The 27183-nt window shown below is 50.1% G+C and overlaps 1 protein-coding gene across 1 annotated transcript in view; it reads left to right on the top strand.

Moving 5' to 3' along the window:
• Positions 1-1577: 1577 nt before the first annotated feature.
• Positions 1578-27183, top strand: part of LOC149451868 (C-reactive protein-like) — a 32434-nt gene continuing 6828 nt past the window's right edge. The window contains exons 1-3 of the mRNA XM_089690048.1: positions 1578-1742; positions 3623-3681; positions 24997-25596. Of these exons, the coding sequence (XP_089546174.1) occupies positions 3624-3681; positions 24997-25596 (658 nt within the window). The 5' untranslated portion in view covers positions 1578-1742; position 3623. The remainder of the gene's footprint in view (positions 1743-3622; positions 3682-24996; positions 25597-27183) is intronic.

Genomic DNA, 27183 nt, shown 5'->3' with positions numbered 1-27183 from the left:
TTCATCATAGGCCTTGTTCTTCCTCCTCCAAACATAGCGTTGATCCATGGGCCCAAACAGTTCTAATTTTGTTTCATCAGTCCACAGAACACTATCCCACAACTTTTGTGGTTTGTCCACATGGCTTTTGGCATACTGCAGTCGACTCTTCTTATTCTTTGGAGACAGCAAGGGGGTACGCCTGGGAGTTCTGGCACGGAGGCCTTCATTACGCAGTGTGCGTCTTATTGTCTGGGCTGAAACTTCTGTACCCACATCTGACAAATCTTTTCTCAGTTCCTCAGCAGTCACACGGGGACTTCTCTCCACTCTACGCTTCAGGTAGCGCACAGCAGTCGAAGTCAGCATCTTCTTTCTGCCACGACCAGGTAGCGTTTCAACAGTGCCCTTTGCCTTGAATTTGCGAATGATGCTTCCTAAGGTGTCTCTTGGTATGTTTAACATCTTTGCAATCTTCTTATAGCCATTGCCCTTCCTGTGAAGAGAAATCACCTCTTCTCTTGTCTTCCTGGACCATTCTCTTGCCTTCACCATGTTTGTAACCACACCAGTAAATGTCTAGAAGGAGCTGAGTATCACAGTCATTTTAAAGCTGCCTAATTGGTGCTTATTATGCTTGATTGCTGCTCGGTGACATCCACAGGTGTTTTCAATACCTGATGGAAAGCACCTGTATGAACCTCTGTTCTTCAGAGTGGTAGTCTTTAAGGGGTTGAATAATTGTGGCAATGAAGAAACCACATAAGAACCATTTACTACTGTATTACATAAACAATTGATGTCATTTTAGTTGCATTTGGGTAGTTACAACGTCCTTGTAGGATTTGATTCTGAATACAATTCCAAATGTACACTATAGTCCCTAAACCCCTTTACAGCATTGGGGGTTGAATAATTTTGGACACAACTGTATATATATATATATATTTATATATATTCAAACCAACAAATACTGAATACATAAAATCAATGAAAGAGTCATATATATAAGCCATGTTTTACATGTAACTATGGTTCTTTTTTTGTTTTTTTATTTTCCTACTTGGGACGCAGGACTACCTCATCTATATGAGTTTTTTTTTCCCTGCTAAAATAAACAGAAAATAATTTTGGCATGAAACAAAAGGTTACAAAGTTACCGTTGTATGCACCAACTCATACCAAAACACCAACATTTGGTCTGGTCACAGAGGCATTGATGACCCCTGGACAGTAAAAGGGTTCAAACTTATGTGCGATATTCTATCACTGTATGACATTCTTCTTGTTGGACTTGTTTGTTGGACTATGAGACTCTTCTTCTTGTATCTCTGTGAAATATTGATCTCATTGATAAAGAACAAGGAAGTCATAGGGAGATGTAAGTTGTTGGCTCCCTCAGAAAATTCCCTATCGTTGGCTCCTTGGTTCTACAGAGGTGCTTATCAGCCGATATCTACACTGTTCTGTGGAGGAACCAGAGAGAAGATTAGATTGTTTCTCACTCACCATGACAACAATATGCAGTACATTGCGTGACTTTGATCCTATGTCCTTGTATTGGACTATGAGGCTCTCGTTTAGTAACTCCACTTATTGAGAACTGCTGATGGAGGTCGGAAGAGACGTTATTAATGAGGAAGAGACCTTATAACACCCTTCCATCCGCTCATCTCACCATTACCAGGAGGATCTCCTGAGGGCTGAGACTGGACAAAGGGAGAAGCTTCAACCAGAACCAACACCGTACTCAGAGATCACAGGTAAGGCACAAATCTAAGCTGAACAGACTTGTTTGTCCTGGATTAAGTATGAAGATAAGATAAATCAGAAGTCCTAATCATTCTTGATTCCGGTCAGTGACCAACTACATTAAAGCTGGAGAATCAATATGAAAGTCAGGAACCAAACACCTTTAGAAGGCAGGCCACCACTTAGCTGACCACTGCTGAGAGAGTGCACTGTGCAAGGATGGATGGACGGATGGGGCGGGGGTGCTAAATGTCTGTATGTCTTGGAAATAAGTCAGGACATAGGAAGCAAACAGTGGGAATATTTCATAGATTCTTTGGGGTGGAAAAGACCTACAGGCAGGGGCGGACTGACCATTTGGAAACTCGGGCACTGCCTGAGGGCCCGGGGTCAGTAGGGAGCCCCATGAGATGCCCCTGGTACCTTTTTCATAGGCTTTTTTTAGGTTGGGCAAGGACACAGGGACCCCATGATCCCCTATTGCCCGGGGGCCCCATGAGTTGTCAGTCCGCCCCTTCCTACAGGTATGACATTTGCATCATACAATATTTTTCATGCATATGGCACAGTGCTTTTAATTCACCGGGACCCCTTGTGTGCATGGATCAGTTTAAGATGAACTTTTCCTTTCATTGTACTTTGAATATAATTGGAGGTTCCTGTCCCCCGGAGGATGGTTACCATTCTGGTCATATGACGTCCCCGGGTTGAAGTGGTTATATTGGGATGGTGCCTGTGCCTGCAGGCATCACCCCGGTATGAAAATTTTGAGCCAACGATTCCCACTTTATCAGAAGTGATTTGAGTGTCTGAACAGCCACTTGATCACTTCTGCAGGAAGGCTCTCCCCCACCACCACCACCGCTGCATTTCCTGGGCTGTGCTGTCTGATTGTGGAGCCCAGGAGAGATACTAGACGGTATTATGGAGAGAGAACAAGGAACTGACTCCCTCTCTGTGACACCGTAAGTGACTAGGATTTACCTGGTGATCAAGCCATAGTGGACAGGCCGAAACGCGTCAGGTGGCATGGCCGGAGCAGTGTCTGAGGCCAAGCCATCCATGAGTTTTATTCCTGGGGTTGGTTGATCGGCGTTCGTCTTCTTTGTCTGTTAGCTGAACTGGAATTGATTTGGGGTGCCTGCTCCCTTTCTTTGCCGTTAGGGGGGCTCTTGCCCCATCATCCAGCTTGGAGCAGTGCCATAAGACATTCTCATGAAGACATTTATACAGTAAATAGACCCCCATAGTGCTCTGTGATTCCAGTCTCATCAGTGCTCTCATTATGAAGTATTTATTGGCAAAATCAAAGTTTTATACGAATAGCTGAAATTGAAATCCAAAGTCCTTTGCCCCCCCCCCCCCCCATACCCTGGCAGTGGTAATCTTCTGGTAGTGCCCTCTCTTTCTGCTCCCTCCTCCATTCATAGAAGCTGTACTATAGCTTTTATAAATTAAAGGCTCTCTATGAATGGAGGATAGGCAGGTGAATAAAAGGTCCACCTCCTCCATTCGTCAATTGATTGTCGTTGATTGAAGCTTTAGTACAGTGTCTACAAATAAAGGGGCGGGGCTGAAAGGGCAGGCAAAATAGTCGACATCATTGACGGGTGCCTATGACAGATCCAGTCGATCACACTACATTAACCCCTGCATCACTGGAAGATTGTGTATGCGGAGGTCTGCGGGGGAGGGGCTGGGCAGAGGATTTCTACAAGGAGACCAACCAGCAGCTAAAGGGACACTTGTAAATACTGACCCTTGTGCTGATTCTTTTTGTTCAACTAAACTTAGGCTGTATAAGGAAGTCCAGATACCAAGTCCCATTTTTTGTCTGCTAAAAAAACATTGAGTTATTATTCAGCAGTGATTCTTTTTTTTTGTTATTCAGAATGGAGCCGAGTTTGTTGGTGTTGCTGCTGGTGATCCCGGCATCGTTCGCACAGCAAGGTAGGTGGAAAAGGTAGCGTGGATCCAGGGAATATCTGATTGCCTCTCGGGGGATCAGGAAGGAATTTTTTCCCCTGCGGGAGCAGATTGGATCGTGCTTTGCTGAGTTTTTTGCCTTCCTCTGGATCATCTGTGGGTGTAGGATATAACTTTTTTTTTTTTTTAATGGTTGAACTGGATGGACTTTTGTCTTTTTTCAGCCAGACTAACTATATAAAAGCCTGTTTTTTTTTTCTGTGGGGGGGTGAGGAGGGGTGTATTTGAGATCTGTGAAACTTGAACCCTAGGAGGTGTGTCTTGATTCAGAATTCTGGTCATTTTCAGGTCCAATAGGCAATAAATTGTCAATAACCGTATGAGGACTGCCACGGGGACATTTTTACATAGTTACATGGTTACATAGTTAGTCTGGCTGAAAAAAAGACAAAAATCCATGCAGTTCAACCATAAAAAAAAAAAGTAAAATGGCAAATATGATACATCAAAGAGAGAATCAGTTTAACCCCTTGCTTTGCAGAGGATTTACCCCCATTCCTGACCCGGCCATTTTTTTAGTTACTTTAACTGACAATTTCGCGGTCATGTGATGCTGCACCCAAATGAAATTTACGTCAGTTTTTTTTCCCATGAATTGAGCTTTCTTCCAGTGGTATTTGATTGCCTGTGCGTTTCTTTTTTTTTTATTTTTGCTTTTTTTAAAAAAGAATTTTGAGAAAAAAAAACAATATTTTTGACTTTTTGCTATAAAAAAAATTTTAAAAATCAAATTTCGTCATAAATTTCGGTCAAAATGTATTCTGCTCCGTGTCTTTGCTAAAAATAATCCCAATACGTGTAAATTAATTGGTTTACGTGAAAGTTATAGCGTTTACAAATGGCGGTATACAGTTGCAAGAAAAAGTATGTGAACCCCTTGGGATTACGTGGAGTTTTGCATGAATTGGGCATAAAATGTGCTCTGAACATCATCTAAGTCACAACAATAGAAGAACACAGTCTGCTGAACATAATACTACACAAACATTAGATGTTGCCATGGTTTAAATGCACATAACATGTAAACATTCACAGTGCAGGGAGGAAAAAGTATGTGAACCTTTGGACTTAATAACTGGTTGACCCTCCTTTGGCAGCAATAACCCCAACCAAACGTTTCCTGTAGTTGCAGATCAGACCTGCACAATGATCTGGAGTAATTTTGGACCACTCCTCTTCACAAAACTGTTTCAGTGTAGCAATATTCTTGGGATGTCTGGTGTGAATCGCTCTCTTAAGGTCATGCCACAGCATTTCAATCGGGTTGAGGTCAGGACTCTGACTGGGCCACTCCAGAAGGTGTATTCTGTGCTGTTGCAGCCATTGTTTTGTTGAATTACTTGTATGCTTTGGGTTATTGTCCTGTTGCATCACCCATCCTCTGCGGAGCTTCAGTTGGCGGACAGATGGTCGTACATTTTCCTGCAAAATGTCTTGATAAACTCTGGAATACATTTTCCCATCAATGACAACAATCCGTCCAGCCCTGAGGCAGCAAAGCAGCCCCAAACCATGATGCTCCCTCCGCCATGTTTTACAGTGGGGATGAGGTTTTGATGTTGGTGTGCTGGGCCTTTTTTTCTCCACACATAGTGTTGTGTGTTCTTCCCAAACAACTCAATCTTGGTTTCATCTGTCCACAGTATATTTTGCCAGTAGTGCTGTGGAACATCCAGGTGCTCTTTTGCAAACTTCAAACGTGCTGCCATATTCTTTTTGGACAGCAATGGCTTCCTCCGTGGTATCCTCCCATGTACTCCATTCTTGTTTAATGTTTTCCTTATTGTAGATGTGTCAACAAAAATGTTAGCATGTGCCAGAGATTTCTGTAGGTCTTTAGCTGACACTCTGGGATTCTTCTTTACCTCATGCAGCATTCTGCGCTGTGCTCTTGCAGTCATTTTTACAGGACGACCATGCCTAGGGAGAGTACCAACAGTGCTAAACCTTCTCCATTTGTAGACAGTCTGTCTTACCATGTACACATGAACATCAAGGCTTTTGGAGATACTTTTGTAACCCTTTCCAGCTTCATGCAAGTCAACAATTCTTGATCGTAGGTCTTCTGAGAGCTCTTTTCTGCGAGGCATGGTTCACATCAGACAGTGCTTCTTGAAACCAGTAAACCCAAAACAGGTGTGTGTTTTTTAAGGGCAGGACAGCTGTCAGCAACACATCCAATATCATCACACTGATTGGAGTCAAGGTTGGCTCACTCCTGGCTCCAATTAGCTCTGGGAGAAGTCATTAAGCTAGGGCCTCACATACTTTTTCCTCCCTGCACTGTGAATGTTTACATGCTATGTGCAATTAAACCATGGCAACATCTAATGTTTGTGTATTATTATGTTCAGCAGACTGTGTTCTTCTATTGTTGTGACTTAGATGACGTTCAGAGCACATTTTATGCCCAATTCATGCAAAACGCCACATAATCCCAAGGGGTTCACATACTTTTTCTTGCAACTGTAGATACGGGGATTTTTATATTTTTTTTTATACTAGTAATGGCGGTGATCAGCGACCTATAGCGGGACTGCAGCGAGCATTCTGACACTGGAGGGGGGGGGGGGGGGGGTACTGACTAACTGCCACTGACATCCCCAGAGACACCAATACAGTGATCAGTGCTAATAAAGAGCCTTGACACTGTACTAATGGCACTGGGCAGGAAGGGGTTAACACGAGGGGCCATCAAAGGGTTAACTGTGTGCTGTGTTACTAGGGAGACATGCTGTGCTGAGAGATACAAAGCAGCATGTCCTTGAGGAGAGAGGCCTGTGTTGTTTACATACAGACCTCTCCCCTGTCAGCTTTCCCAGACGATTGCCTGGTGCCAGCCGGGACCCGGTGACTGACATCTCTAGCCACCAATAGTGCCGCGGGTAGGGCAGCGCGCATGTGCACCCCCTACCCATAAATGCAAATCATGTGTATGTATGTGATTTTGCGCAGTCCTGCCACCCTGTAGCAGTATTTCTACTATGGGGGGGGCAAGTAGTTAATTTGACTTTGAAGGCAATAAAGTAAAAACATCTATTCTTTGAATTATATTAGTTTTATTTTCTTGGCAGACGCCTTTCGGCTGAATGTGGCGTTACAGAACCCTACAAATTCCACAGACAGAGTCAGTGGCACTGCGTTCCGGCATCACGTATTTTGGATATGTAAACCCTTTTGCTGCCAGGTCCATGCATCATACGGACCTTACAGCGGGGGAGGGGGGTTTTACACACTCTTGCCTGTCAGGTGGAAGTAGTCGGGGGCTGCGCTGGTTACATGCCCCGCCCCCGCGTGAGCTCCTGCCATGTTTTCTGGGCTCTGCTTGCCCATCTGCAGGCCCAGGGCTGACATGGTGGGTGTCGGCAGGTGGAGGGCAGGGAGGAGAGTGGACACACTTCTGCTCCCCTCCCCTGTGACCCGGTAAGCGATGCGTGTGACGTCATCTCGGGGTCATGGCTGTCACTTTCTAGCCGGGGACAAATGAATTGCACTGCGATCTGCATTGCGATACGTCCAGTGGAGCCCAGAGGAGACATGGGGGGTCTTTTACATCCCGGAAGTCTCATTAAAGAGAACCTGTCACCTAAAAATCATCACGTAGAGGACTTTGTGAAAAAATAAAAAATTTCTATTGCGAAAAAATAAAGTTACAGCCAAGAGCATAACATTTTTTTTTAAAGCCCCCTCCCCACCCAATATACGTATGCGGGGGCGCCTACGCATGAAAACGCTGATTGCCATACACATGTTACATGTCGCCACGCACCCCGGAGTGAGAGCGATAATTCTAGCACCAGATCTCCTCCGTACCACTAAACTGATGACCTGTGGGGGGCTTTTGAAGCATCGCCTATAGAAAATATAGGGTACTGAAGTCTGTCGCAAGGAGCACGCAAATTTCAGTTTTGGCATGTTGGGTATCTATTTACTCACTGATTCAAAAACTCCCGCGCTGCCACACAAATAGACGTGAAGTAAAAATAACCCACCAAATGAAATCATACAATTACTACATAAAGTGCATTTTCCAACTCAATATATCGCTTTGATTGCCACAGTTAGTGTCATGTGATCCCACATCTGAAATTATTATTTAGGATAAACCCAGCGCCATCAAACAAACCTACAGTATATCCCCTACATAAATGAACACATTACCAAAATACAGGCGCACCTCGGTGTACCAACGCCAAGGTTAACGTCATTTTCGGTTTACAAATGAAAATCCATTGAAAATAATGCCTCGGTTTACACATTTTTTTCACAATACAAACAAATTAATTGGTTTTCAATGCATTTATGATTTTTTTTTTTATCATGTCCCTGTACAGTATTTATGCCTTTAACCACTTCCAGTCCGGACACTTTTACCCCCTTCCTGACCAGGGCAATTTTCAGCTTTTAGCGCTATCACACTTTGAATGACAATTGCGCGGTCATGCAACACTGTACCCAAATTAATTTTTTACCATTTTTTTGAGATAGATAAAGCTTTATTTTGGTGGTATTTATTCACCGCTGGGATTTGTATTTTTTTTGCTATGTAAATGAAATGTCCAAAAATTTTGAAAAAAAGTGTTTTTTTTATAAAATTTTGCAAATAAATAATATTTCATCATAAATCTTAGCCAAAATTTATTCCGTTATCTTTTTAGTAAAAAAAAAAAATCCAAATTAGTTTATAAGCAAAAATTATAATTTTTAAACATTTTTTTTTACATTTTTATTTTATTTTTTTATATTATTATTTTTTATTTTTATTTTTATTTTTTACATACTGTCACCCTAGCAGTACAGTGTCACCATGGTGACACTGTACTACTTGTGGGGGGTGATGAAGATTTTTTTTTTTTTTTTTACACTGATTGCTTTTACACCCATATAGGATGTAAAAGCAATCATTTCTCTTTCTCTCTGTGTGCATTCCTGCACTCATTGAGAAGAACTGAGTGAGCTGTGATTGGTCACATCCTGTCACATGGTACAAGGCTTTTGTGAATAGCCTTGTACCATGTGACCTCTGTGATCATTCACAGATTTCACACATAGTAAGCAATGATGTCACAAGTGACATCTTGCTTACTACTTTGCATGTGATCACTGATTGGCCAATAAGCGATCACATGATCGGGACCTCGTACAGAGGTCCCGTCCGACGATCGGTGTTTCACTGTGTCCGGAGGACACAGCGGGCACCGGATCGTGGTGCTGCGCGCTCCCAGGGAGCGCGCACAAGCAGGGTGCGGGGAGGCTGTTTATTGACGGCCACCCGACCCTGTACTGCCACCGTCCGGCCGTTTATATACAACGGCCGGTCGGCAAGTGGTTAAGCACTTCCTGTCCTGCCCGTGTACATAAATGGCCGCACGGGAGCAGTGCCGAAGCGGGTGGCCGTTTATAAACGGCCCCCCGCATTCACTGCCTGTGCACGCTCCCTGGGAGCGTGCGGCACCACAATTGCTGTATGGGACCTCTGTACGAGGTCCCGATTCATATGATCCCTGATTGGCCAATCAGTGATCACTTGAATAGAAGTAAGCAAGATGTCACTTCCTGACGTCATTGCTTACTACGTGTGAAATCTTTGAATGATCACAGGGATCACATGGTACAGGGCCATTCACAACAGCCTTGTATCATGTGACAAGCTGCGACCAATCACAGCTCTCACAGTATTTTTCAATGGCTGCAGGAATGCAGACAGAAAAAAGGAGACATTTTTCCTCTTACAGCCTTTATGGATGTAAAAGCAATCAGCGTAAAAAACGAAAAAAAAAAAAAAATCTTCATCACCCCCCACAAGTAGTGCAGTTTCACTATGGTGGCCCTGTACTGCTAGGGGTGACAGTATGCTAATAAAAAAAAAAAAAACATAATCATATAAAAAAAAAAATAGAAATGTAAAAAACATTTGAAAAATTATAATTTTTGGTTATAAAATAATTTGGTTTTCTTTTACCAAAAAGATAGCTCAATATATTTTGGCCAAGATTTATGAAGAAAAATTATTTATTTGCAACATTTTAAACACTTTTTTTTTTCAAAATGTTTGGAATTTTTCATTTATATAGCAAAAAAATAAAAATCCCAGCGGGGAATAAATACCACCAAAATAAAGTTTTATCCGTCTCAAAAAAATGCTGAAAAATTCATATGGGTACAGTGTTGCATGACCGCGCAATTGTCATTCAAAATGTGATAGCGCAGAAAGCTAGAAATTGGCCTGAACAGGAGGGGGTGAAAGTGTCCGGACTGGAAGGGGGGGAAAGTGTCCGGACTGGAAGGGGGGGGGGGGGGGAGTCCTGCCTAAAAGGGGTGAAAGTGTCAAGACTGGAAGACGGTGAAAGTGTACAGACTGGAAGGGGTGAAAGTGTCAAGACTGGAAGGGGGGGAGAGTGTCCGGACTGGAAGGGGGTGAAAGTGTCCGGACTGGAAGGGGGGAAAGTGTCCGGACTGGAAGGGGTGAAAGTGTCAAGACTGGAAGGGGGGGAGAGTGTCCAGACTGGAAGGGGGGGAAAGTGTCCGGACTGGAAGGGGGGGAAAGTGTCTGGACTGGAAGGGGGTGAAAGTGTCCGGACTGGAAGGGGGTGAAAGTGTCTGGACTGGAAGGGGAGAAAGTGTCCGGACTGGAAGGGGGTGAAAGTGTCTGGACTGGAAGGGGGGAAAGTGTCCGGACTGGAAGGGGGTGAAAGTGTCCGGACTGGAAGGGGGGTGAAAGTGTCCGGACTGGAAGGGGGGGAAGTGTCCGGACTGGAAGGGGGTGAAAGTGTCAAGGCTGGAAGGGGAGGAAGCGTCCGGACTGGAAGGGGGTGAATGTGTCCGGACTGGAAGGGGGGAAAGTGTCCGGACTGGAAGGGGGTGAAAGTGTCCGGACTGGAAGGGGGTGAAAATGTCTGGACTGGAAGGGGGGGAAGTGTCCAGACTAGAAGGGGGTGGAAGTGTCCGGACTGGAAGGGGTGAAAGTGTCGAGACTGGAAGGGGGGGAAAGTGTCCAGACTGGAAGGGGGGAAGTGTCCGGACTGGAAGGGGGGGAAAGTGTCTGGACTGGAAGGGGGTGAAAGTGTCCGGACTGGAAGGGGGTGAAAGTGTCTGGACTGGAAGGGGGGAAAGTGTCCGGACTGGAAGGGGGTGAAAGTGTCTGGACTGGAAGGGGGGAAAGTGTCCGGACTGGAAGGGGGTGAAAGTGTCCGGACTGGAAGGGGGTGAAAGTGTCCGGACTGGAAGGGGGGGGAAGTGTCCGGACTGGAAGGGGGTGAAAGTGTCAAGGCTGGAAGGGGAGGAAGCGTCCGGACTGGAAGGGGGGAAAGTGTCCGGACTGGAAGGGGGTGAAAGTGTCCGGACTGGAAGGGGGTGAAAATGTCTGGACTGGAAGGGGGGGGAAGTGTCCAGACTAGAAGGGGGTGGAAGTGTCCGGACTGGAAGGGGTGAAAGTGTCGAGACTGGAAGGGGGGGAAAGTGTCCAGACTGGAAGGGGGGAAGTGTCCGGACTGGAAGGGGGGGAAAGTGTCTGGACTGGAAGGGGGTGAAAGTGTCCGGACTGGAAGGGGGTAAAGTGTCCAGACTGGAAGGCGGTGAAAGTGTCCGGACTGGAAGGGGGTAAAGTGTCCAGACTGGAAGGCGGTGAAAGTGTCCAGACTGGAAGGGGTGAAAGTGTCAAGACTGGAAGGGGGGAAAGTGTCCGGACTGGAAGGGGGTGAAAGTGTCTGGACTGGAAGGGGGGAAAGTGTCCGGACTGGAAGGGGGTGAAAGTGTCCAGACTGGAAGGGGGGAAAGTGTCCGGACTGGAGGGGGTGAAAGTGTCCGGACTGGAAGGGGGGTGAAAGTGTCCGGACTGGAAGGGGGTGAAAGTGTCTGGACTGGAAGGGGGGGGAAGTGTCCAGACTAGAAGGGGGTGGAAGTGTCTGGACTGGAAGGGGGGAAAGTGTCTGGACTGGAAGGGGGTGGAAGTGTCCAGACTGGAAGGGGGTGAAAGTGTCCGGACTGGAAGGGGGGAAAGTGTCCAGACTGGAAGGCGGTGAAAGTGTCCGGACTGGAAGGGGTGAAAGTGTCGAGACTGGAAGGGGGGGAAGTGTCCGGACTGGAAGGGGGGAAAGTGTCCAGACTGGAAGGCGGTGAAAGTGTCTGTACTGGAAAGGGGGAAAGTGTCCAGACGGGAAGGCGGTGAAAGTGTCCGGACTGGAAGGGGGGAAAGTGTCCAGACTGAAAGGCGGTGAAAGTGTCCGGACTGGAAGGGGTGAAAGTGTCGAGACTGGAAGGGGGGGAAAGTGTCCAGACTGGAAGGGGGGAAGTGTCCGGACTGGAAGGGGGGGAAAGTGTCTGGACTGGAAGGGGGTGAAAGTGTCCGTACTGGAAGGGGGTAAAGTGTCCAGACTGGAAGGCGGTGAAAGTGTCCGGACTGGAAGGGGGTAAAGTGTCCAGACTGGAAGGCGGTGAAAGTGTCCAGACTGGAAGGGGTGAAAGTGTCAAGACTGGAAGGGGGGAAAGTGTCCGGACTGGAAGGGGGTGAAAGTGTCTGGACTGGAAGGGGGGAAAGTGTCCGGACTGGAAGGGGGTGAAAGTGTCCAGACTGGAAGGGGGGAAAGTGTCCGGACTGGAGGGGGTGAAAGTGTCCGGACTGGAAGGGGGGTGAAAGTGTCCGGACTGGAAGGGGGTGAAAGTGTCTGGACTGGAAGGGGGGGGAAGTGTCCAGACTAGAAGGGGGTGGAAGTGTCTGGACTGGAAGGGGGGAAAGTGTCTGGACTGGAAGGGGGTGGAAGTGTCCAGACTGGAAGGGGGTGAAAGTGTCCGGACTGGAAGGGGGGAAAGTGTCCAGACTGGAAGGCGGTGAAAGTGTCCGGACTGGAAGGGGTGAAAGTGTCGAGACTGGAAGGGGGGGAAGTGTCCGGACTGGAAGGGGGGAAAGTGTCCAGACTGGAAGGCGGTGAAAGTGTCTGTACTGGAAGGGGGGAAAGTGTCCAGACGGGAAGGCGGTGAAAGTGTCCGGACTGGAAGGGGGGAAAGTGTCCAGACTGAAAGGCGGTGAAAGTGTCCGGACTGGAAGGGGTGAAAGTGTCGAGACTGGAAGGGGGGGAAGTGTCCGGACTGGAAGGGGGTGAAAGTGTCTGGACTGGAAGGGGGTGAAAGTGTCTGGACTGGAAGGGAGGGGAAGTGTCCGGACGAGAAGGGGGTGGAAGTGTCCGGACTGGAAGGGGGGAAAGTGTCTGGACTGGAAGGGGGTGGAAGTGTCCAGACTGGAAGGGGGTGGAAGTGTCCGGACTGGAAGGGGGGAAAGTGTTCAGACTGGAAGGCGGTGAAAATGTCCAGACTGGAAGGGGTGAAAGTGTCGAGACTGGAAGGGGGGGAAAGTGTCCGTACTGGAAGGGGGGAAAGTGTCGAGACTGGAAGGTGGTGAAAGTGTCCGTACTGGAAGGGGGGAAAGTGTCCAGACTGGAAGGCGGTGAAAGTGTCTGGACTGGAAGGGGGGAAAGTGTCCAGATTGGAAGGCGGTGAAAGTGTCCGGACTGGAAGGGGGGAAAGTGTCCGGACTGGAAGGGGGGGGAAGTGTCCGGACTGGAAGGGGTGAAAGTGTCTAGACTGGAAGGGGGGGAAAGTGTCCAGACTGGAAGGGGGGGAAGTGTCCGGACTGGAAGGGGGGGAAAGTGTCTGGACTGGAAGGGGGTGAAAGTGTCCGTACTGGAAGGGGGGAAAGTGTCCAGACTGGAAGGCGGTGAAAGTGTCCGGACTGGAAGGGGGTAAAGTGTCCTGACTGGAAGGCGGTGAAAGTGTCCAGACTGGAAGGGGTGAAAGTGTCCGGACTGGAAAGGTGTGAAAGTGTCTGGACTGGAAGGGGGGAAAGTGTCCGGACTGGAAGGGGGTGAAAGTGTCCAGACTGGAAGGGGGGAAAGTGTCCGGACTGGAAGGGGGTGAAAGTGTCCGGACTGGAAGGGGGTGAAAGTGTCCGGACTGGAAGGGGGGGGAAGTGTCCGGACTGGAAGGGGGTGAAAGTGTCAAGACTGGAAGGGGAGGAAGTGTCCGGACTGGAAGGGGGTGAGAGTGTCCGGACTGGAAGGGGGGAAAGTGTCCGGACTGGAAGGGGGTGAAAGTGTCCGGACTGGAAGGGGGTGAAAGTGTCTGGACTGGAAGGGGGGGGAAGTGTCAAGACTAGGAGGGGGTGGAAGTGTCCGGACTGGAAGGGGGGAAAGTGTCTGGACTGGAAGGGGGTGGAAGTGTCCAGACTGGAAGGGGGTGAAAGTGTCCGGACTGGAAGGGGGGAAAGTGTCCAGACTGGAAGGCGGTGAAAGTGTCCGGACTGGAAGGGGTGAAAATGTCGAGACTGGAAGGGGGGAAGTGTCCGGACTGGAAGGGGGGAAAGTGTCCAGACTGGAAGGCGGTGAAAGTGTCCGTACTGGAAGGGGGTAAAGTGTCCAGACTGGAAGGCGGTGAAAGTGTCCGGACTGGAAGGGGGGAAAGTGTCCAGACTGAAAGGCGGTGAAAGTGTCCGGACTGGAAGGGGTTAAAGTGTCGAGACTGGAAGGGGGGGGTAAGTGTCCGGACTGGAAGGGGGTGAGAGTGTCCGGACTGGAAGGGGGGAAAGTGTCCGGACTGGAAGGGGGTGAAAGTGTCCGGACTGGAAGGGGGTGAAAGTGTCTGGACTGGAAGGGGGGTGAAAGTGTCCGGACTGGAAGGGGGGGGAAGTGTCCTGACTGGAAGGGGGTGAAAGTGTCAAGGCTGGAAGGGGAGAAAGCGTCCGGACTGGAAGGGGGTGAAAGTGTCCGGACTGGAAGGGGGGAAAGTGTCCGGACTGGAAGGGGGTGAAAGTGTCCGGACTGGAAGGGGGTGAAAATGTCTGGACTGGAAGGGGGGGGAAGTGTCCAGACTAGAAGGGGGTGGAAGTGTCCGGACAGGAAGGGGTGAAAGTGTCGAGACTGGAAGGGGGGGAAAGTGTCCAGACTGGAAGGGGGGAAGTGTCCGGACTGGAAGGGGGGGAAAGTGTCTGGACTGGAAGGGGGTGAAAGTGTCCATACTGGAAGGGGGGAAAGTGTCCAGACTGGAAGGCGGTGAAAGTGTCCGGACTGGAAGGGGGTAAAGTGTCCAGACTGGAAGGCGGTGAAAGTGTCCAGACTGGAAGGGGTGAAAGTGTCCAGACTGGAAGGGGTGAAAGTGTCAAGACTGGAAGGGGGGAAAGTGTCCGGACTGGAAGGGGGTGAAAGTGTCTGGACTGGAAGGGGGGAAAGTGTCCGGACTGGAAGGGGGTGAAAGTGTCCAGACTGGAAGGGGGGAAAGTGTCCGGATTGGAGGGGGTGAAAGTGTCCGGACTGGAAGGGGGGTGAAAGTGTCCGGACTGGAAGGGGGTGAAAGTGTCTGGACTGGAAGGGGGGGGAAGTGTCCAGACTAGAAGGGGGTGGAAGTGTCTGGACTGGAAGGGGGGAAAGTGTCTGGACTGGAAGGGGGTGGAAGTGTCCAGACTGGAAGGGGGTGAAAGTGTCCGGACTGGAAGGGGGGAAAGTGTCCAGACTGGAAGGCGGTGAAAGTGTCCGGACTGGAAGGGGGGAAAGTGTCCAGACTGAAAGGCGGTGAAAGTGTCCGGACTGGAAGGGGTGAAAGTGTCGAGACTGGAAGGGGGGGGGTAAGTGTCCGGACTGGAAGGGGGTGAGAGTGTCCGGACTGGAAGGGGGGAAAGTGTCCGGACTGGAAGGGGGTGAAAGTGTCCGGACTGGAAGGGGGTGAAAGTGTCTGGACTGGAAGGGGGGTGAAAGTGTCCGGACTGGAAGGGGGGGGAAGTGTCCGGACTGGAAGGGGGTGAAAGTGTCAAGGCTGGAAGGGGAGGAAGCGTCCGGACTGGAAGGGGGTGAAAGTGTCCGGACTGGAAGGGGGGAAAGTGTCCGGACTGGAAGGGGGTGAAAGTGTCCGGACTGGAAGGGGGTGAAAATGTCTGGACTGGAAGGGGGGGGAAGTGTCCAGACTAGAAGGGGGTGGAAGTGTCCGGACTGGAAGGGGTGAAAGTGTCGAGACTGGAAGGGGGGGAAAGTGTCCAGACTGGAAGGGGGGAAGTGTCCGGACTGGAAGGGGGGGAAAGTGTCTGGACTGGAAGGGGGTGAAAGTGTCCGTACTGGAAGGGGGGAAAGTGTCCAGACTGGAAGGCTGTGAAAGTGTCCGGACTGGAAGGGGGTAAAGTGTCCAGACTGGAAGGCGGTGAAAGTGTCAAGACTGGAAGGGGTGAAAGTGTCAAGACTGGAAGGGGGGAAAGTGTCCGGACTGGAAGGGGGTGAAAGTGTCTGGACTGGAAGGGGGGAAAGTGTCCGGACTGGAAGGGGGTGAAAGTGTCCAGACTGGAAGGGGGGAAAGTGTCCGGACTGGAGGGGGTGAAAGTGTCCGGACTGGAAGGGGGGAAAGTGTCTGGACTGGAAGGGGGTGGAAGTGTCCAGACTGGAAGGGGGTGAAAGTGTCCGGACTGGAAGGGGGGAAAGTGTCCAGACTGGAAGGCGGTGAAAGTGTCCGGACTGGAAGGGGTGAAAGTGTCGGGACTGGAAGGGGGGGAAGTGTCCGGACTGGAAGGGGGGAAAGTGTCCAGACTGGAAGGCGGTGAAAGTGTCTGTACTGGAAGGGGGGAAAGTGTCCAGACGGGAAGGCGGTGAAAGTGTCCGGACTGGAAGGGGGGAAAGTGTCCAGACTGAAAGGCGGTGAAAGTGTCCGGACTGGAAGGGGTGAAAGTATCGAGACTGGAAGGGGGGGAAGTGTCCGGACTGGAAGGGGGTGAAAGTGTCTGGACTGGAAGGGGTGAAAGTGTCTGGACTGGAAGGGGGGGGAAGTGTCCGGACTGGAAGGGGGTGGAAGTGTCCGGACTGGAAGGGGGGAAAGTGTCTGGACTGGAAGGGGGTGGAAGTGTCCAGACTGGAAGGGGGTGGAAGTGTCCGGACTGGAAGGGGGGAAAGTGTCGAGACTGGAAGGGGGGGAAAGTGTCCGTACTGGAAGGGGGGAAAGTGTCGAGACTGGAAGGCGGTGAAAGTGTCCGTACTGGAAGGGGGGAAAGTGTCCAGACTGGAAGGCGGTGAAAGTGTCCGGACTGGAAGGGGGGAAAGTGTCCAGATTGGAAGGCGGTGAAAGTGTCCGGACTGGAAGGGGGGAAAGTGTCCGGACTGGAAGGGGGGGGAAGTGTCCGGACTGGAAGGGGTGAAAGTGTCTAGACTGGAAGGGGGGGAAAGTGTCCAGACTGGAAGGGGGGGAAGTGTCCGGACTGGAAGGGGGGGAAAGTGTCTGGACTGGAAGGGGGGAAAGTGTCCATATTGGAAGGCGGTGAAAGTGTCCGGACTGGAAGGGGGGAAAGTGTCCGGACTGGAAGGGGGGGGAAGTGTCCGGACTGGAAGGGGTGAAAGTGTCTAGACTGGAAGGGGGGGAAAGTGTCCAGACTGGAAGGGGGGGAAGTGTCCGGACTGGAAGGGGGGGAAAGTGTCTGGACTGGAAGGGGGTGAAAGTGTCCGTACTGGAAGGGGGGAAAGTGTACAGACTGGAAGGCGGTGAAAGTGTCCGGACTGGAAGGGGGTAAAGTGTCCAGACTGGAAGGCGGTGAAAGTGTCCAGACTGGAAGGGGTGAAAGTGTCCGGACTGGAAGGGGGTGAAAGTGTCTGGACTGGAAGGGGGGAAAGTGTCCGGACTGGAAGGGGGTGAAAGTGTCCAGACTGGAAGGGGAGAAAGTGTCCGTACTGGAAGGGGGTGAAAGTGTCCGGACTGGAAGGGGGTGAAAGTGTCCGGACTGGAAGGGGGGGGAAGTGTCCGGACTGGAAGGGGGTGAAAGTGTCAAGACTGGAAGGGGGGAAAGTGTCCGGACTGGAAGGGGGTGAAAGTGTCCGGACTGGAAGGGGGTGAAAGTGTCTGGACTGGAAGGGGGGGGAAGTGTCAAGACTAGGAGGGGGTGGAAGTGTCCGGACTGGAAGGGGGGAAAGTGTCTGGACTGGAAGGGGGTGGAAGTGTCCAGACTGGAAGGGGGTGAAAGTGTCCGGACTGGAAGGGGGGAAAGTGTCCAGACTGGAAGGCGGTGAAAGTGTCCGGACTGGAAGGGGTGAAAATGTCGAGACTGGAAGGGGGGGAAGTGTCCGGACTGAAAGGGGGGAAAGTGTCCAGACTGGAAGGCGTTGAAAGTGTCCGTACTGGAAGGGGGTAAAGTGTCCAGACTGGAAGGCGGTGAAAGTGTCCGGACTGGAAGGGGGGAAAGTGTCCAGACTGAAAGGCGGTGAAAGTGTCCGGACTGGAAGGGGTGAAAGTGTCGAGACTGGAAGGGGGGGGGGGAAGTGTCCGGACTGGAAGGGGGTGAAAGTGTCCGAACTGGAAGGGGGGAAAATGTCCGGACTGGAAGGGGGTGAAAGTGTCCGGACTGGAAGGGGGGTGAAAGTGTCCGGACTGGAAGGGGTGAAAGTGTCCAGACTGGAAGGGGAGGAAGTGTCCGGACTGGAAGGGGGTGAAAGTGTCCGGACTGGAAGGGGGGAAAGTGTCCGGACTGGAAGGGGGTGAAAGTGTCCAGACTGGAAGGGGGGAAAGTGTCCGGACTGGAAGGGGGTGAAAGTGTCTGGACTGGAAGGGGGTGAAAGTGTCCGGACTGGAAGGGGGTGAAAGTGTCCGGACTGGAAGGGGGGTGAAAGTGTCCAGACTGGAAGGGGTGAAAGTGTCGAGACTGGAAGGGGAGGAAGTGTCCGGACTGGAAGGGGGTGAAAGTGTCCGGACTGGAAGGTGGAAAAGTGTCCGGTCTGGAAGGGGGTGAAAGTGTCCAGACTGGAAGGGGGGAAAGTGTCCGGACTGGAAGGGGGTGAAAGTGTCCGGACTGGAAGGGGGTGAAAGTGTCCGGACTGGAAGGGGGGTGAAAGTGTCAGGACTGGAAGGGGGTGAAAGTTTCCGGCATGGAAGGGGGTGAAAGTGTTCGGACTGGAAAGGGGTGAAAGTGTCCGGACTGGAAGGGGGGTGAAAGTGTCCGGACTGGAAGGGGGGTGAAAGTGTCTGGACTGGAAGGGGTGAAAGTGTCGAGACTGGAAGGGGAGGAAGTGTCCGGACTGGAAGGGGGGGGTGAAAGTGTCCGGACTGGAAGGGGGGAAAGTGTCCAGACTGGAAGGCGGTGAAAGTGTCCGTACTGGAAGGGGGGAAAGTGTCCAGACTGGAAGGCGGTGAAAGTGTCCGGACTGGAAGGGGGGAAAGTGTCCGGACTGGAAGGGGGGGAAAGTGTCCAGACTGGAAGGAGGGGAAGTGTCTGGACTGGAAGGGGGGGAAAGTGTCTGGACTGGAAGGGGGTGAAAGTGTCCGTACTGGAAGGGGGGAAAGTGTCCAGACTGGAAGGCGGTGAAAGTGTCCGGACTGGAAGGGGGTAAAGTGTCCAGACTGGAAGGCGGTGAAAGTGTCCAGACTGGAAGGGGTGAAAGTGTCTGGACTGGAAGGGGGTGAAAGTGTCTGGACTGGAAGGGGGGAAAGTGTCCGGACTGGAAGGGGGTGAAAGTGTCCAGACTGGAAGGGGGGAAAGTGTCCGGACTGGAAGGGGGTGAAAGTGTCCGGACTGGAAGGGGGTGAAAGTGTCCGGACTGGAAGGGGGGGGAAGTGTCCGGACTGGAAGGGGGTGAAAGTGTCAAGACTGGAAGGGGAGGAAGTGTCCGGACTGGAAGGGGGTGAGAGTGTCCGGACTGGAAGGGGGGAAAGTGTCCGGACTGGAAGGGGGTGAAAGTGTCCGGACTGGAAGGGGGTGAAAGTGTCTGGACTGGAAGGGGGGGGAAGTGTCAAGACTAGGAGGAGGTGGAAGTGTCCGGACTGGAAGGGGGGAAAGTGTCTGGACTGGAAGGGGGTGGAAGTGTCCAGACTGGAAGGGGGTGAAAGTATCCGGACTGGAAGGGGGGAAAGTGTCCAGACTGGAAGGCGGTGAAAGTGTCCGTACTGGAAGGGGTGAAAGTGTCGAGACTGGAAGGGGGGGAAGTGTCCGGACTGGAAGGGGGGAAAGTGTCCAGACTGGAAGGCGGTGAAAGTGTCCGTACTGGAAGGGGGGAAAGTGTCCAGACTGGAAGGCGGTGAAAGTGTCCGGACTGGAAGGGGGGAAAGTGTCCAGACTGAAAGGCGGTGAAAGTGTCCGGACTGGAAGGGGGTGAAAGTGTCGAGACTGGAAGGGGGGGAAGTGTCCGGACTGGAAGGGGGTGAAAGTGTCCGGACTGGAAGGGGGGAAAGTGTCCGGACTGGAAGGGGATGAAAGTGTCCGGACTGGAAGGGGGGTGAAAGTGTCCGGACTGGAAGGGGTGAAAGTGTCCAGACTGGAAGGGGAGGAAGTGTCCGGACTGGAAGGGGGTGAAAGTGTCCGGACTGGAAGGGGGGAAAGTGTCCGGACTGGAAGGGGGTGAAAGTGTCCAGACTGGAAAGGGGGAAAGTGTCCGGACTGGAAGGGGGTGAAAGTGTCTGGACTGGAAGGGGGTGAAAGTGTCCGGACTGGAAGGGGGTGAAAGTGTCCGGACTGGAAGGGGGGTGAAAGTGTCCGGACTGGAAGGGCTGAAAGTGTCGAGACTGGAAGGGGAGGAAGTGTCCGGACTGGAAGGGGGTGAAAGTGTCCGGACTGGAAGGGGAGAAAGTGTCCGGTCTGGAAGGGGGTGAAAGTGTCCAGACTGGAAGGGGGGAAAGTGTCCGGACTGGAAGGGGGTGAAAGTGTCAGGACTGGAAGGGGGTGAAAGTGTCCAGACTGGAAGGGGGGAAAGTGTCCGGACTGGAAGGGGGTGAAAGTGTCCGGACTGGAAGGGGGTGAAAATGTCCGGACTGGAAGGGGGGTGAAAGTGTCAGGACTGGAAGGGGGTGAAAGTTTCCGGCATGGAAGGGGGTGAAAGTGTCCGGACTGGAATGGGGTGAAAGTGTCCGGACTGGAAGGGGGGTGAAAGTGTCCGGACTGGAAGGGGGGTGAAAGTGTCTGGACTGGAAGGGGTGAAAGTGTCGAGACTGGAAGGGAAGGAAGTGTCCGGACTGGAAGGGGGTGAAAGTGTCCGGACTGGAAGGGGGGAAAGTGTCCGGACTGGAAGGGGGTGAAAGTGTCCAGACTGGAAGGGGGGAAAGTGTCCGGACTGGAAATGGGTGAAAGTGTCTGGACTGGAAGGGGGTGAAAGTGTCCGGACTGGAAGATGGTGAAAGTGTCCGGTCTGGAAGGGGGGTGAAAGTGTCCGGACTGGAAGGGGTGAAAGTGTCGAGACTGGAAGGGGAGGAAGTGTCCGGACTGGAAGGGGGTGAAAGTGTCCGGACTGGAAGGGGGGAAAGTGTCCGGTCTGGAAGGGGGTGAAAGTGTCCAGACTGGAAGGGGGGAAAGTGTCCAGACTGGAAGGGGGGAAAGTGTCCGGACTGGAAGGGGGTGAAAGTGTCTGGACTGGAAGGGGGTGAAAGTGTCCGGACTGGAAGGGGGTGAAAGTGTCCGGTCTGGAAGGGGGGTGAAAGTGTCCGGACTGGAAGGGGTGAAAGTGTCGAGACTGGAAGGGGAGGAAGTGTCCGGACTGGAAGGGGGTGAAAGTGTCCGGACTGGAAGGGGGGAAAGTGTCCGGACTGGAAGGGGGTGAAAGTGTCCGGACTGGAAGGGGGTGAAAGTGTCCGGACTGGAAGGGGGGTGAACGTGTCAGGACTGGAAGGGGGTGAAAGTTTCCGGCATGGAAGGGGGTGAAAGTGTCCGGACTGGAAGGGGGTGAAAGTGTCCGGACTGGAAGGGGGGTGAAAGTGTCCGGACTGGAAGGGGGGTGAAATGTCCGGACTGGAAGGGGGTGAAAGTGTCCAGACTTGAAGGGGGTGAAAGTGTCCGGACTGGAAGGAGGTGAAAGTGTCTGGACTGGAAGGGGGGGAAAGTGTCTGTACTGGAAGGGGGGGAAAGTGTCTGGACTGGAAGGGGGTGAAAGTATCCGGACTGGAAGGGGGGGGGGGAGTGTCCGGACTGGAAAGGGGGGGAAAGTGTCCGGACTGGAAGGGGGGGAAAGTGTCCAGACTGGAAGGGGGTGAAAGTGTCCAGACTGGAAGGGGGGGTGAAAGTGTCCGGACTGGAAGGGGGGGGTGAAAGTGTCCGGACTGGAAGGGGGGGGGTGAAAGTGTCCGGACTGGAATGGGGAGAAAGTGGCCAGACTGGAAGGGGGGTGAAAGTTTCCAGACTGGAAGGGGGGGGAGTTTCTGGACTGGAAGGGGTGGAAAGTGTCCGGACTGGAAGGGGGGGTGAAAGTGTCCAGACTGGAAGGGGGGGAGTTTCTGGACTGGAAGGGGGTGAAAGCGTCCGGACTTGAAGTGGCTAAAGTGTACTCAATAAACAGTTTTGAACAGATAAGTCTTTTTCTTAGTTTTTCTGACCTCCTGAACGGATTAATTGGTTTTCAATGCATTCCTATGGGAAACCACGTTTCGGTTTACAAATTGTTTGCAATACGAAACATCCCACAGAACGCATTAAATTTGTAAACTGAGGTACGCCTGTATATACAAGTGAATGATTAAAAAAAACAGAATAGAAAGTATCTCACAATAGATAAATGTTCAATATACAGTGAAAAAAAACCACATCATAAAAGTCCACCATATAACTCTTCCACCTCTTCTTAACGTCCGTTCTGAAATAAACTTCACCAAAGTGCACTTCAACCAATAACAAATGTGCTTCCACCACCTTCCTGTGTGGCCACTTACCTCAGGATATTGACTCCTGAATTAGGAAAAAAACACAAAAACTCCTTGCCCTTTAAGGGCTCACTCCACATGGCTCAAAGTAGTTGTTAAATCTCCAGGAGACCTCTCAGTTCTTCAAAGGGATGATCCTACAGAACAGGAAAATCTCCTCGTTGCTCAATATGTTAAGCTTTAAGAACCATTTATTAAAATGAAATTAAAACCATTCATAAAATAAGTGCGCTATATCCACCGCACACAGAATAAATCACCTCTTTCAATAAATAATGCTCTTAAGGCTGGGTAATGGCCCCAGATACCTCAACAAGATGGCCGACCTCCAGTTCCTGTATGCGACGATGTCATCCGGCCACGCCCTTGACGCGTTTCTTCATCCACACAGGACTGCTTTAGAAGGTATTACAAAACGCGTCAAGGGACAAATGACATCATCGCGCACAGGAACCCGGCCATCTTGGTGAAGTATTTGAAGCTTGGAGTCACTGAGCTCCTGAGAGCGACCCATTCTTTCACCAATGTTTGTAGAAGCAGTCTGCATGCCTAGGGGCTTGATTGTATACACCTGTGTCCATGGAGGGGATTGGAACACCTGAATCACATGATATGGAGGGGATTGGAGCACCTGAATCACATGATATGGAGGGGATTGGAGCACCTGAATCACACGATTGGGAGGGGATTGGAGCACCTGAATCACGCGATTGGGAGGGGATTGGAGCACCTGAATCACACGATTGGGAGGGGATTGGAGCACCTGAATCACACGATTGGGAGGGGATTGGAGCACCTGAATCACACGATAGGGAGGGGATTGCAGCACCTGAATCACACAATAGGGAGGGGATTGCAGCACCTGAATCACACGATAGGGAGGGGATTGCAGCACCTGAATCACACGATAGGGAGGGGATTGGAACACCTGAATCACATGATATGGAGGGGATTGGAACACCTGAATCACATGAATTGGGGGCTGGCCCAATATTTTTGGCAATATTGTGTATATTAGGGCAGCCTTTCTCAACCTTTTTACCCCTAAGGAGCCCTTGAAGTAATTTTCAGGTCTCTGGGAACTCCTATTAAAACCAGTTCATTGCGGGGGGGGGGGGGGGGGGGGGGGGGTGGAAGAACAGGATTGATAGTTTATTTACACAAAGGTACCCCCCTCCATTTTATTCTTAGACAATTCAGATCGGGTGTGGCCTTTACAGGAGAACCTACTGCAAAAAGAAAATAAAAGCATGGAGCACCCCCAAGTTTTATGCTAGACCATTTATTATCTAGTATGGATTTTAAGGAGGAACCCCATACAAAAACCAGGGGAAAAATGCATGGAGACCCCCACAAAATCAATACCAGAAACTTCTCTGAGAATGCAGTTTTGCAGGCCAGGAAAGGGGTAAGACAAGCATGCATCCCCCCATCCTGCCTGAACCATACCAAACCGTATGAGCCAGTGAGAAGCAGTGTGGAAGCCTTCCCTCCCCAACAGTGAGATGAAAAGCTCAATAACATCCATAAACGCACTCATTCTATCTCAGTATAAGAAATGGACACTAAATCGCATACAAGATGGCGTATGATTCCACACAATTTTCCCCGAAGTTTAGCACGCATGCTTTAGATACATTCAAATACTTTCTTTCTGGAGTTGTAAAGTACTACAACCCCTGGGACACATCTGTGTACAAAATACGGTCTCCCTAAGATGTATGAGTGTATCTAATTATTTGCATTTTTTAGATTCTATATCTATAGATAAATTCTGAGTATATACACTCACCGGCCACTTTATTAGGTCCTCCTGTTCAATTGCTTGGTAACACAACTTGAAAGCATGGATCCATCCTGCCTGGTATCAACGGTTAAGGCTGGTGGCAGTGGTGTCATGGTGTGGTGGATCCATCCTGCCTTGTATCAATGGTTCAGGCTGGTGGTGGTGGTGTCATGGTGTGGGGGATCCATCCTGCCTTGTGTCAATGGTTCAGGCTGGTGGTGGTGGTGTCATGGTGTGGTGGATCCATCCTGCCTTGTATCCATGGTTCAGGCTGGTGGTGGTGGTGTCATGGTGTGGGGGATCCATCCTGCCTTGTATCAATGGTTCAGGCTGGTGGTGATGGTGTCATGGTGTGGGGGATCCATCCTGCCTTGTATCAATGGTTCAGGCTGGTGGTGGGGGTGTCATGGTGTGGTGGATCTACCCTGCCTTGTATCAATGGTTCAGGCTGGTGGTGGTGGTGTCATGGTGTGAGGGATCCATCCTGCCTTGGATCCAAGGTTCAGGCTGGTGGTGTCATGGTGTGGGGGATCCATCCTGCCTTGTATCAATGGTTCAGGCTGGTGGTGGTGGTGTCATGGTGTGGTGGATCCATCCTGCCTTGTATCAATGGTTCAGGCTGGTTGTGGTGGTGTCATGGGGTGGTGGATCCATCCTGCCTTGTATCCATGGTTCAGGCTGGTGGTGGTGGTGTCATGGTGTGGTGTATCCATCCTGCCTTGTATCAATGGTTCAGGCTGGTGGTGTCATGGTGTGGGGGAGATTTTCTCGGCACTAGCAAGGTTGACCTAATAAAGTGGCCAGTGAGTGTAGTTCAACGTCTAAAGCTTTGATATGTATCAGTATTAAGTTTTGTCTTTTTCCTTTCCTAGACTTGGAGGATAAAATGTTCTTCTTCCCCAAAGAAACCAGCACAGCTCATGTCATCCTAAGACCAAATATTACAAAGCCATTGCAGAAAGCCAGCGTCTGTCTACATACCTACAGTGATCTTTCACGCCTCTATTCTCTCCTGTCTGGAGCTACTACGAAAAACTTTGATGCTTTTCTAATCATGTTCCAGGCTCCAAACACCCTTAATGTGTACATAAACAACGCACTCGCTGCTTTCAGGATAGACTCAGAGCCTCTGGACTGGAGACACACCTGTGTGGCCTGGGCCTCCGACACTGGATTGGTCCAACTCTGGGTCAATGGGAAACTCTACCTTGGAGGACCTACCATGATAGGGTCTTCTATTGCAGCTGAAATCAGCATTATAGTTGGACAGGAACAAGATTCCTATGGTGGAGGGTTTGATGCTAAGCAGTCATTGGTTGGTGAAATAAGTGATGTCCACATGTGGGACTATGCCCTGACACAAGAAGACATCCAGAAAGTCGTCTCTGGTGATCTCCATGGAAATGTCATTAATTGGAAGTCGCTACTCTATGAAATGAAAGGGGATGTTCTTCTCCTGCCTAAAAATTTGCGTAAGTCTCTAACCTTAAAGCGATGCTAAACGTAGAAGTGTTAATTGCCATCATTCATTCACATATATGTCATGGCAATTTGTTTTCTTTTCCTTCAAGTACCCCTTATTCCTGCAGCTCTGTCGTGTGGTCACATGATCTCTCCCTGTTTTTTTGCATCTGCAGGGAAAGATCCTTGGGGGATGGGGCTTCTATTCCCATATTGAAGAAAAATATATTTGAAATATATTTTTAAAATATTCTTCCCAAATATATTGCCATATATTTGAAACGCTACAATTTTGGCCGTATTCAATATATTTCAATTAAAAAAAAAAATTATATATATATATATATATATATATATATATATATATATATATATGCTGCATGTTGAAATATGTTTTTATTATAAAATATATGAAAAATATATTTTTAAAGATACATTTCAAATATACTGTATGTCTTTACAAATATCAATCTACATTTTTGGAATGCGTTTACAAATATATGTAAGAAATATATCTAAAAATTACTTTTTTATATTTAAAAAAAAATCTGAAGAATATATTTTAAAAAATATATTTTTTTAAATATATTCTTCAGATTTTTTTGTGGGTTGCTTTGGTAATGTATTTTCTCTATAGTGTTTTAACTGTTTTGCAGCTCCCTATAAATCTTTATTGATCATCAAATGTGTATTTTTTTGTGCATTAATATGGTGTAGGTGGAGTCATAGATGATTGACACCAGCTTTCATTTTGTTCACACAGCGTGTGCACCTATGGCTTTTTTATTTCATTTACAGGTATTAGCAATCACATTTGATACATTTAATCAGGAGGAATCAGACAGGGAGATTAAATGATATAAAAGGTAATAGCTGTGGGGGGATGAGCTGATGAAGTAAAATGCAGTGTATTAGTTAGGAGCAGGATAGGCTTCTATATAAGAAAAGTGTTTTCAGGGAGCGCCTAAAGATGGATAGATTAGGAGATAGTCAGACAGATTGGGGTAGGGAGTTCCAGAGGATAGGCGAGGCTCTGGAGATATCCTGGAGGCGAGCGTGGGAGGAGGTGATGAGGAAGCTAGAGCACAAGGTCTTGGGAGTTGTCAAAAGGATAATTTTGGTGGTATTGTAAGATTAGATTAGTTGTGTAGCTGGGGGCAGAGTTGTGGATGGCTTTGTAAGTTATTGTTACTATTCTGAATTCAATTCATGTGAGCGGAAGCCAGCGGAGGGAGGTGAAGGGCACTGAATGGAGGCCAGTGGAGGGATTGGCAGAAACAAGTGAAGGGCACTGAATGGAGGCCAGTGGAGTGATTGGCTTAGACAGGTGAAGGGCACTGAATGGAGGCCAGTGGAGGGATTGGCAGAGACAGGTGAAGGGCACTGAATGGATGCCAGTGGAGGGATTGGCAGAGAGGGGTGAAGGACACTGAATGGAGGCCAGTGGAGGGATTTACAGAAAGAGGTGAAGGGCACTGAATGCAGACCAGTAGAGAGACTGGCAGAGAGAGGTGAAGGGCACTGAATGGAGGCCAGTGGAGAGATTGGCAGAGAAGGGTGAAGGACACTGAATGGAGGCCAGTGGTGGGATTGGCAGA

The sequence above is a fragment of the Staurois parvus genome, unplaced genomic scaffold (assembly GCF_062004578.1).
Source record: "Staurois parvus isolate SC_StPar_1 unplaced genomic scaffold, SC_StPar_1.0 ptg000512l, whole genome shotgun sequence".
In the NCBI taxonomy this organism is placed as follows: domain Eukaryota; kingdom Metazoa; phylum Chordata; class Amphibia; order Anura; family Ranidae; genus Staurois; species Staurois parvus.
This window is presented reverse-complemented; position numbering and strand designations above follow the sequence as displayed.